This window comes from Anopheles coustani, chromosome 3 (assembly GCF_943734705.1).
Source record: "Anopheles coustani chromosome 3, idAnoCousDA_361_x.2, whole genome shotgun sequence".
Taxonomy (NCBI): Eukaryota; Metazoa; Arthropoda; class Insecta; order Diptera; family Culicidae; genus Anopheles; species Anopheles coustani.
Window position 1 is genome coordinate 96276733 of NC_071288.1, and position 10037 is coordinate 96286769.

General features: G+C 47.5%; 5 protein-coding genes across 5 annotated transcripts; 2 read left to right on the plus strand and 3 right to left on the minus strand.

Moving 5' to 3' along the window:
• Nucleotides 1-1100: 1100 nt before the first annotated feature.
• Nucleotides 1101-3039, minus strand: LOC131272547 (membrane-bound transcription factor site-2 protease). Its single transcript, XM_058274308.1, has 2 exons — nt 2892-3039; nt 1101-2827 (listed from the first exon to the last, which is right to left on the minus strand). The coding sequence occupies exons 1-2, from the start codon at nt 2964-2966 to the stop codon at nt 1367-1369; spliced, it is 1536 nt and encodes a 511-aa protein (XP_058130291.1). The 5' UTR covers nt 2967-3039; the 3' UTR covers nt 1101-1366.
• A 498-nt stretch (nt 3040-3537) lies between these two features.
• On the plus strand, nt 3538-5822 carry LOC131271722 (sentrin-specific protease 1-like). The gene is made up of 2 exons (XM_058273235.1): nt 3538-3930; nt 4009-5822. Exons 1-2 carry the CDS (start codon nt 3861-3863, stop codon nt 5820-5822), a joined length of 1884 nt encoding a protein of 627 aa, XP_058129218.1. The 5' UTR covers nt 3538-3860.
• A 167-nt stretch (nt 5823-5989) lies between these two features.
• On the minus strand, nt 5990-7392 carry LOC131271723 (E3 ubiquitin-protein ligase TM129). Its single transcript, XM_058273236.1, has 3 exons — nt 6824-7392; nt 6623-6752; nt 5990-6547 (listed from the first exon to the last, which is right to left on the minus strand). Exons 1-3 carry the CDS (start codon nt 7279-7281, stop codon nt 5990-5992), a joined length of 1146 nt encoding a protein of 381 aa, XP_058129219.1. The 5' UTR covers nt 7282-7392.
• A 69-nt stretch (nt 7393-7461) lies between these two features.
• On the plus strand, nt 7462-9356 carry LOC131272019 (transmembrane protein 39A-B). The gene is made up of 3 exons (XM_058273625.1): nt 7462-8090; nt 8162-8947; nt 9023-9356. The coding sequence occupies exons 1-3, from the start codon at nt 7767-7769 to the stop codon at nt 9257-9259; spliced, it is 1347 nt and encodes a 448-aa protein (XP_058129608.1). The 5' UTR covers nt 7462-7766; the 3' UTR covers nt 9260-9356.
• On the minus strand, nt 9288-9781 carry LOC131272020 (LYR motif-containing protein 2). The gene is made up of 2 exons (XM_058273626.1): nt 9678-9781; nt 9288-9609 (listed from the first exon to the last, which is right to left on the minus strand). The coding sequence occupies exons 1-2, from the start codon at nt 9714-9716 to the stop codon at nt 9358-9360; spliced, it is 291 nt and encodes a 96-aa protein (XP_058129609.1). The 5' UTR covers nt 9717-9781; the 3' UTR covers nt 9288-9357.
• Between the last annotated feature and the right edge of the window lie 256 nt (nt 9782-10037).

The following is a 10037-nucleotide window of genomic DNA, read 5'->3' on the forward strand; positions in this document are numbered from 1 at the left end:
TATAGTAGGCGGATCAAGAGAGATGATGTAGGCATTCGTTTATCGGGACGAAACGATGACGTCTTGTTGCTAGCTGCGGCTACATGTGGGGGGTTGTTTTTTTGTCGTGAGAAAATTCACTACGTGAAAATGCCACACAGAACCGTGACGCACTCATTCACACCTACTACACCCCCACACACACACGCACACACACTCGTAATAAAAACGGGCCGCGTGCTCGGGCACTGCGTGGCGCATCCGAGCCGAACCGAGGAATCCCGGTATGTTTCTCGAGAGCCGCAGCGAGCGGAAGAGGAAAAAGGAAAAGACGTTCGAAGAGGAAAACACACACAACCGACACCAGCGGGGGACTGGCCACCACAGCGCGCGCCGGCTGTTTATTATGCACTCGCAAGACGCGCACCTAGCGTACACTACCGGGACAGGACTTCCACCCAGCTCGAAGGCGACCAACCGACTACTACTGGTAGTGGCTCCGAACCATCCGTCTACGAGGGGTTTCCACGTTGTTAGCTGGTGCTGCTGCTGCGGCGCATAGTAGCGCCGAGAGCGGTCCTCCCCAAGAGCGGGAGAGAATGAACATGGTTTTGCAGCAACCAGTTGGAAGTAGCCTTTTTGGCTCACGGATTACGGAAAAACCTGGTGCTGCACCACGCTACGGTATCAATGAACGATTTGTCTTTCAAAACCAGAAAGATCCTTTTCCAGGAACGCGAGAGCACTAGGTACCGGAACCACACGATGGGAGAGTGGGTCTGGGCAAAAAAAAAGTAGTCAACAAAAACGGAAATCGAGAGATGGTTAGGGTTCGGGTCGGCATGCGAGAGATCGACGCTTCTGTTTGTACGATGCGGTAAACACGAAAACGGTAGATAGTCGAGCCCTTAAAGGCGCCTAGGCGCTAGGATCAAAACGGAAGCAGTTGAGCATCAGCTGCGAGAGAAGGCCTATGTATTGCAAGGGAAAACTGTATGGGTTCGTCTATCGATGCCCTGGGACAGAAAACATCGTATTCTGAACGGAGCTCCCCAACAGCTGATCGGATTTCTTTTCACAAACATAGAAAGTGAATGGATAAACCGTTCGATTATGGTGATCTGTGATCGCGTTTATTATAGGATTACTTTTAATACACTATTTTCCATTCATAAATGATTGTAGTCAGTGTTAGCTTTCTTCTAGCATGCAAATACCACTGTGTGTGTGTGTGTGTGACTAAAGTTACTTTGTTAAACTTGTTTGCCTACAAAACTATCGACATACATTCTAATATATGGTACCTACAGCTAGTTTAGCAAAATGAATTTCCTACATAAATGGAATTCGATGTCATATGGCGTAGGTGTTGCCATTGTGCTCCACTTCAAACCGACATGACCCGATGGAGCGATAGCCAAAACACTTTGATGAGCAGTATAAAAACGAACAACGTGCCGATGACGTTGACGACCAGCGAAATCATGTCACGTTTGCTTTTCTGGGGGATGCGCTGTTGAATCGTGCCGTCCGTGAGCAGCGTGTTGACGATGTGCTGCCCATCGAAGCCATAGCACGGCATCACATTGATGAACGCCAGGCCGAGCGCAAACACGGTCACATACTTGAGCAGCAGCTGGATTGAGTCGGCAAACCGGGGTGCAAAAAGGCGCGTCTTGGGTACGAACCGTGAGACCGTCACCGTGCGCGTGATGTCCGCTGGGTGGCCAATGTAGATCACGTCCGGTTTCGATTCGCGCCGAATCTGCATGATAGTGGTGTAGTTGTTGATGCTCGGCTTAAAGCAATGCCCCTCCGAACACTGGCCATTGTTCTGGCAGTAGCCGAAGCTGTTCTCGATCGTTTTTCGTATGTTGAGGCACATGTGCTGTGGTAACGCAACGTCGTCCTCGTTTGCATCGACCATATACTCGAAGCAGCTGGACGCGGTATTATCGCTATCGCAGCACTCGATCAAACCATCGTTCTTGTGCGACATCGGTACGGACTCGTCGTTGAGGTGTACGAAATCCGTCGAAACACAATAAGCCGGTGGAAAGTGAATCGTTTTTAGCAAACAACCGAACCAGCTATCCTCGTGATGGATCTCGCAGCTATTGATCGATTTGATGATATCACCATGCTCTAAGCCGCGAGTCCCTCCTAACGGAGAATTATCCTTCATCGACGTCACTATGACGGCATCGTTGGTGCGATAAATGGCGGAAAAGAGTGCGGGCGTTGCAATAAAAAGCAGGTACGCGATCAGTCCCAGGATCAAATTATGCCAAATGCCGGCGCACATGACACGTAACTTCTTCCACACTTTAAGCGTATTCAGCTGGTCCGAGTCGAGCTGTGTGTAGGCCATCGGGATGATCAATAGCACGTGTATTCCGAATCCCTTTATTTGGACATCCTCCAGCACCGCTGCCAAACCATGGCCAAGCTCGTGCACAACACTGTTTATGGCTAGGGCAGCTATGTAGTAGCCGATTTCATTCAGTGGAAGATTGACTCCCGGCACTAGCAAGTCAATTTCCACCGTTCGCCGGTCGTGATGGGCGTCCGCTCCGGCACTGCCAGCAGCGGGTGCGGTAACACGTGCCGAATGGCGGTGAGCGTTTGTGTGGAAAGAAGATATGACGATCATCACGACGGCAAAAGGCATCAGTACTAGGCTGCAGTAGACTCCGATGTTGAAGCTGCACTCGAGGATCTTTGGATACTTGGTGCTCCACTTGACGATAGATCGATTTAGAGCCGTCGTGTGCCACTGTAGGCGTAGGAATTTAACCGTCAGTCCGGTGCCTCTCAGGAAGGCATCATAAGGGTAATGCATGCAGCTCTGAAATTAATTTAAAAATTGCTCGTATACTGCCGTAGCGCGAAATATGCAAGTTTATGCTTACTTTGAAAAATCCATCGAAAAACAGCAGCACTACGTAAATAGCAACCACAATGGCCAAAATCACAATCAGCTCCATCCTGCTGGAAGCGGTTGCCCTGTCTGATTGGCCCGAAGCGGAAACTAGTACATATTTTTTAGATAAAAAGTAATTTTTCACCAGTAGTACAGCACCCGCCGGTAAGTGAGATGGTTTGTTGATGAACTTTGTTTTGGTCGGCAAATTGTGCTGTTTTGATGAAAAAGTCGCACAGCACATTTTGGCGATTCTGACAAGTGTGCTGTGCGAACATGCTGCTTGAACCTGCTGTCAGTTATGTGAGTAAGCTAGTGATGGGAAAATCAAACTCCTTAAGGGAATCGAATCTTTCGATTCAAACCCAGTATGAGATTCGGATCTTCGAATCCGGATCCCAATCCATCATTTCCTGCGTGCTTACCTAATTTGCCGATTTGTTATATCATTTGTCAAAGTAACAATCAGGCAATCAATTGTTAATTTGGTCCAAAGGCGATTTCGGTTCTGTAAATGGTCCCCAGGACCGCTATCGCTTTCCGCTATTTCGCTTCCGTCAAATGGGAATTGAATCTTTAGAGTCCGTCTAGGGATTGAATCCGGATTCTGCCAACACTAGACAAAGCGGAGGGAAACAACGCCGCTTGATGCTTCGTCTTCACAAGTGCGCTCGGTTAATCGTTGTCTATTTTCAAGAATAGTGTTGCTAATTAAAAATTTCCCTATTATGACTATCATTGAAACGGTTCCCCACATCATTCTATTGTGTAAATGGCCGTTCGGCCAATTGTGAACGTGGTCAACGTTATTTATTCAGCGAACGTCTGTCTGAGGCCTCGCATTGAGATCCATCTTGCGCGCACCTCACTAATGTCAGAGCCAGTTTACATCAGTACAGTACACCAGCACCGTTTCTCTGTTGCCTGAATAGATGTTCTTCAAGCAGGCAAGCAAACAATGTTTCCCGGGACGATAATATCGCGCTTGAGACAGTTTCTTACTGGCGGCGGCGGTGAGGGGAAAGATCGTAAGCGTAAATCAGTGGTGCCGCTGGACAACTTCGACGCGAAAAAGTCTCGAATGACGAATCTGTCTTCGATTCCAGGGCCGGCGGAGGAAGCCGGTCACTACAGGTCAATGGCAAGCGGGGTAAAGCAAAATGGTGCACATCCGTACGCAAGCTCGACCGCGATGGCAACATCTTCAGGCAGTAACGTTCGGCGTCTGAGTGAACTCACCGATATCTCCCAGCTGAGCAATGCTTACGGGATTAACGAAACTACCGGATCGTTCAGTTTGCCCCGTGCAGATCCAGTCCGGCAGCAGGCGAGCAGCTCGCGTCCGATGGCCAAACGAAGTAACAACGGTCCGCCGATGCTGATCCCAATAAAAACAACGACATCGTCAGCCGGCTCGAGTGTGGAGAGTGAATATCTACGCTATACGCAAAGTTTGTTGGGGCAACAAAACGGCGATGTGCCTACATTGCGTCCCCTCGGTGGCCAGGGTAGCAGGGTGGCGAACACCGTCCCCGAGTTGACCAACGACTTCAGAAATCTGCTGCGGACAAAGTACAGCATCACTCCGCGCAGAACTCCGGACCAATCGTCAAGCAACTATCTTTCAGAACTCGACCGGGAGATAAACATCCAGCGTGAGGCGAGAAGAAAGTACGAAGAGCTGATGAAAAAGTTTGTCGTGGTGAACAACGATCCGCTGGCCTCGGGAAATCTGAACCGGAGGAGTCTGAATGGCAACATCCAGCGACCATCGATGCGGAAAACAGTTTCAATCGAAACTATCGAACTTACCGATGACGAGGATGATGACGATATTGATGATGAAGAGGGCAGGGGGGCCGAAAACAACAAGGTTGGACAGCTGTTTACCACGGTCGATGCGCTGCAGTTAACTTCGATGGACGAGAGAAGCGGTCAAGAGAGCCAACAATCCCCAACGAAAATGGTCAACAGCATCAAGGAAAAGTTTGAAGCGAAGCCTGTATTCCGGGACAACATCATACAGGACGTACAGAAGCGCTATGGTTCCCTATTTACCAGCCGCAAGTCATTGATCGAACAGGAGAAGGAACGGCTCAGCCGATTTTCGAAGCACACTTCAGAACAGGAGGGCCAGATGCGTAACAAAATGCTCAACTATGTTTGTAACTTCTACAAGTTCGAGGTACTCGACGAAGTGGAGATCGAGGAGGCAGCCAAAGCCCCGAAAGAGGTTCCACTCCCGGCGCTCACGCAAGCCCAGGTGGATCTGATCCACCGGAAGGTGCGTAGCGGTAACGAGGTGGTGGCGGATAAATTTAACCTAAAGATACGGGGCAACGATCTCGTGACGCTCCAGGGATCAAACTGGCTGAACGACGAAGTGATCAATTTCTATATGGAGCTTTTGCGGGAGCGAAGCGAGCTGAAGGCCGACCAGGGCCTTCCGAAGCTTTACACGATGAACACCTTCTTCATCCCTCGGCTTCTACAAGCGGGCCATTCCGGGGTGCGCCGTTGGACGCGTAAGGTGGATCTGTTGGCCTACGATATGATCGTGGCTCCGGTACACGTAAACGGCATTCACTGGTGCATGTCCATCATCGATCTACGGCAAAAAACGATCCATTACTACGATTCGATGGGATCGCCGAACAATGCCGTGCTGAACGCGTTGGAAAATTACTTGCGAGAGGAGTCGCTCGATAAGCGTAAAGCCCCCTTCGACACGAGTGGGTTCACGAAGGAAAACATTCGCGACTGCCCTCGCCAGGAAAACGGTAGCGATTGTGGTGTGTTTAGCTGTATGTTTGCTGAATTTCTTTCTCGCGAACATCCGATCACCTTCGATCAGTCGAAAATGCAGTACTTCCGGCAGAAGATGACGGTGGAAATCGTGGCGGGTCAGCTGCTCACGTAATCCTGCGTCCACGCACATTCCTGTCTCGTTCGGGTCGGATGCTCGGGTCACTGGTGAAACTGACTGACTGCGCAAGGCTTGTTCCTGTAATTGCTATCGATCATCTCAAAGAAAAAAAAAATATAAAAATAATGCTCTCGAACCCGAACTTATTTCGTCGCAGATATTTATTCTTGAATTCGCCCAACATTCTCCTCTATCATGCACACATCCAGCACACAAAACCGGGCCCGACACATCGGGCAGGTGGCTTTCTTGCTCAACCACGTGTCGCGTTCCGATTTCTGCTGCCTCGACGCAAACCATAGTGCTAGACAGCTGACGCACCAGAGTGGACGACAGTGGCACGGCTGGCAGCGTTGATCATCTGGCAACAGTAAACCATCTGCGCCAACATCTAGGCAGTGTTTTTGAATTTTAACGTCTGGTATTACCTGCAGGCAAGCCAAACAGTTATCGCCCTCGATGGAAGCGATGGCTGTACTCGGGACGATCGGGTTGAGAGCCACCTGTTCCTTGAACACATCAACGAATCGATCGATAACACTGCGGAATTGAACCGAAGGCAACAACACGATCGGACGATTTACATGATCCTGGAAATCCTTAAAGTGGTCTCCATTCACCCGTATGGTGAATTGTAATCGCTCTTGCGGGGGTTTCACGGCAATGTTGATAAACTGTGTCGCATCAACCGTGTCCGTTAGCACATCCTGGAAGTCGACCTGTGGACGGGACAACGGAAGATAAATATCTTACTCGTTTTGTTTAATTTATTGAAAAAACAGTGTAAAGAATACCTTATACGCCACCAGTGACGATTCGTTTTGACGTGCTACGCTTATCCCATAGAGATTAGTCTTAATAATCCAACTTTCCGTAACGACTAGCGTCGAAATAGCATTTGATCGTATCACCATTTTCGTATCCCTGAAATGTTGTATAAAACCAAACCGATATTTTGAGCTAATAAATCATGACTTATTAAAGATCAATCTTACCTGCGGTATTCGTCATTGATGTTGGTCGCTACTGATCGCCAGTCCGGCATCATTGGGGTGGTAAAACGTTGTAACTTTTTAGCGATCGGATGATTGCTCCACGCATCCATCGCCCAGTATAGGACGTTTACGTTAGTTACGATAAATAGTGCTATCGCGAGCGAGATGCTAATATTCCACAAATACTGCCCGCTGACGGTGAATTGGACGGCCGTTCCAAATTCGGCCGGGTTTATCCAAGCCAGGAGCCAAAGTACGAGGAAATAGCACAGCGGCATCGACGTGTGTAGCAAGAGTTTGAAGCTGGTAAGCTTGATATGGTACTGTACAAATCCATCGGTAACATACCGGGAGCACCACTGATCGACGGTCAACCCAACAGATTCGATCTCCGTCGTTGGGAATATGGTGAAAAAGCAAAGCACCACAAACACAAAAAAGTAGATTACATCTATCATGGCGTTTGGTTCAAACGATTTCTAAACCCTATTCGACTGGACTGGATTACCTTTTCGACTGGACGGGATGTAAAACCTTTATTTCGTCTGCTATTGTGGTTCCTGCGTTGAGCCGCATTTGTATTTTGACGTGGTTTGACATTTCCTCGCAGACAACATCTCAATCTCAACCGAGCAGATTGAAAGACAAACTGTTTTAGCTCAGCGAAGACTTGCGTTGAAAGAACCGATGAAGAAAATATCTACCAATTAACATTCGTGTGGTGTAAAACAAATGGTTAGATTTTCATTTTGCCGATCGCTTGTTTTCTCTTATTTACAAAACAGTGACGTTCTATTTCCTGGCTTTTTATAAACATAGCAACTCGTGTTTTTGAGAAAGTCTGTCAAACGCAGCTTTTACAAATCATCGCAACGTGAAAAGGAGGTGATGGAGAACAATTCAAAAGTGTTGGTACATAGAAGTTTAAATTAGTGGTTCTACAATGACCATCGCAAGCAGAAAGTACCAACGGACAAATTTTGCAACTACCGCATCGAATACCCTCCAGGGGTCTTACGGTGGGAGTGCCACTAACAATGATACAAACAATGGACCAACCGGCAGTGGCGGTACTGGCGAGGACGATGCCGATTCCCTTTACGCACCGTTTCCGAAACATGTGCCCTATCCGAACGTGGACCACAGTTCCGAGCTGCTGCATGAATTCGTCATTTTCTTCTCCACAATCATAGCGACCATGACTCAGTTTATGCATCTGTACCGAACTGTTTGGTGGCTTCCAAATTCCTACAACAGAAAGTCCATGGTAAGTTACTCACAGGCCCACGATGTTTGAAGACGCTTACTAAACAATGCAACTTTTACTGCTTCTTTTAGAATTTCTATTTGATCGACAGTGATCTGGCTATTTTCATAGACATAATGGTCAGTAGACGGCTGATGTACTGTTTAATACTGAAATTCATCGACGCCAACTGTCCCGAGCTATACGTGGGCATTAGCAAAAAGGTTGCCAAGTACACCTTTTTGACTTTCCTGGTGATTTCCTCTGTTTTTTACGGGACACAAATTTACCAAAAAACCAGTTATTTTCATCTGCTGGTGCTCTGTTACCCGTTGGTGCTGTACCTTGTGATATTTGGAGTCAACTTGGAGCAATTTCTTCGCACAATCGTCGACACGGAGCCGAACTGTATCAACGGTATGCCGCTGCACAGCTGCTCTTCGAATGCGGCATCTATTCGGACGGAAATAGAAGCCTTGAAAGCGGATTTGAATAATCGCTTCAAGCAGGCCATCTTCACGTCACTGCTGAATGCATACTACGCTGGACTGGTGCCGTGCGTGTTGGCATCGAAGCATTTGTACTACAACAAATTTTGGACAACGCAGCATCTCGTGTGCGTGTTTATCGGAGGATTTACCATGTGCATAACGTACTGCTTTCCGATGCGATACTGTGACGTTTTCCATCGCGCTGCCCTGCACCTTGGCCAGTGGAATCGAGTGAACAGCCGAGCGACCAGTTTTGCCACAGTAACTTGGTCGAAAACGGGCATATTCCCGTACGGAACTTACGTGCGTCATCTTGGAGAAGTGTACCGAGCGGTTGGTAGTTGTACTTCAGCCATACCGGCCAACAACAGCCATTATAGATTTTACGTAAGTAATTCCCTTGAAAACACACGATCGCTATACGGAGCCAGTCCCAACGTAATGTTTTTTTCTTTTTTGTAGGCAATATTCCGCAATCCCATAATCATATACTTAGTGCTGTTTGTAGTGCAAATGTTCATGATTGTCGTACAGTTGGCTATGCTTGTCATGTCCCGAGAATGGCAAAATGGTCTATCAATAGGCTTCGTGCTGCTGACAAACCTCTTCACATTGTTCCGGATTGCTCGGGATTATTTCATCGCTCGCAGGGTGTACGCTAGCGAGATGATATCACACTCAAAGCTAAAAGCACACTAGTGTTTTGTATTGCGAAACTCAGTACTTGAGAAACTAAGTTTTATATTTAAAGATTCAAATATAATCTAAAGCAAACTACTACCAACAATGTGTTGCAATTAGCTTCGCGAATCTGTTTTTGTGCTAGAGCCCGTTCCACTAAGTTCTAAACTTGTCTGCAACTGTTTAAGGTTTCTATTGCCGTGCTGGAGCAACATTTTAATCGCCAGCTCGTCTGTTTGATTCATGTTATTACGAAAGTCGGATCTTGCCCATTCCCGTAGCTCATGCCGGCTGCTTTCGTCGGGCACTTGTCGAATGGTACGAAATATTGTCCTGTATAGCTTGAGCACCTCCTGTCTCAGCATGAACTAGGATTGGGAATAGAAACCAACCGAAAAATTAATCAAATGTGTCAGTGACTGTTAACACAACTTACTTGCTTCAAGCTAAGTGCTGCTTTTGGAATTTTCGACATTGTCCAACAGATGATATCGTGAAAAAAGAGTGTTGATGAGGGGATACAGATGTAAACACATTTGATTATGTTTACCTTTGACTAGTGTTGGGATAGTTAGGGAGTTGAATCCCGCTTGACGTATTCGGATCAGATCCACTTCGTTTTGAACACAACACTCCGGAGTAAGATCCGCTAAAGGGACTCATATTGGATGCAAGGAACGGACCGGAGACTTTACAAGATCTTTCGTCAGATGGAATTCAAACAGCAGCACGAGCGGACGCAGCAAATTTTGGTGTTCGAAGACGACGGTTTCATCCAAGTTTTGAATCGCGCGAA

What these genes read in the sequence shown, in the direction of transcription:
- LOC131271723 (XM_058273236.1), bottom strand. Translation starts at nt 7,281, where the DNA reads ATGATAGATGTAATCTACTTTTTTGTGTTTGTGGTGCTTTGCTTTTTC. An exon ending in ATCAATGACGAATACCGCAG is followed by an intron (nt 6,753 to 6,823) that starts GTAAGATTGATC and finishes ACAACATTTCAG; the next exon opens with GGATACGAAAATGGTGATAC. An exon ending in CGTCACTGGTGGCGTATAAG is followed by an intron (nt 6,548 to 6,622) that starts GTATTCTTTACA and finishes TCCCGTCCACAG; the next exon opens with GTCGACTTCCAGGATGTGCT.
- LOC131272019 (XM_058273625.1), top strand. Translation starts at nt 7,767, where the DNA reads ATGACCATCGCAAGCAGAAAGTACCAACGGACAAATTTTGCAACTACC. An exon ending in CCTACAACAGAAAGTCCATG is followed by an intron (nt 8,091 to 8,161) that starts GTAAGTTACTCA and finishes TGCTTCTTTTAG; the next exon opens with AATTTCTATTTGATCGACAG. An exon ending in ACAGCCATTATAGATTTTAC is followed by an intron (nt 8,948 to 9,022) that starts GTAAGTAATTCC and finishes TCTTTTTTGTAG; the next exon opens with GCAATATTCCGCAATCCCAT.
- LOC131272547 (XM_058274308.1), bottom strand. Translation starts at nt 2,966, where the DNA reads ATGGAGCTGATTGTGATTTTGGCCATTGTGGTTGCTATTTACGTAGTG. An exon ending in TTTTCGATGGATTTTTCAAA is followed by an intron (nt 2,828 to 2,891) that starts GTAAGCATAAAC and finishes AATTAATTTCAG; the next exon opens with AGCTGCATGCATTACCCTTA.
- LOC131272020 (XM_058273626.1), bottom strand. Translation starts at nt 9,716, where the DNA reads ATGTCGAAAATTCCAAAAGCAGCACTTAGCTTGAAGCAA. An exon ending in CAGCACTTAGCTTGAAGCAA is followed by an intron (nt 9,610 to 9,677) that starts GTAAGTTGTGTT and finishes TCCCAATCCTAG; the next exon opens with TTCATGCTGAGACAGGAGGT.
- LOC131271722 (XM_058273235.1), top strand. Translation starts at nt 3,861, where the DNA reads ATGTTTCCCGGGACGATAATATCGCGCTTGAGACAGTTTCTTACTGGC. An exon ending in CGGCGGTGAGGGGAAAGATC is followed by an intron (nt 3,931 to 4,008) that starts GTAAGCGTAAAT and finishes CTTCGATTCCAG; the next exon opens with GGCCGGCGGAGGAAGCCGGT.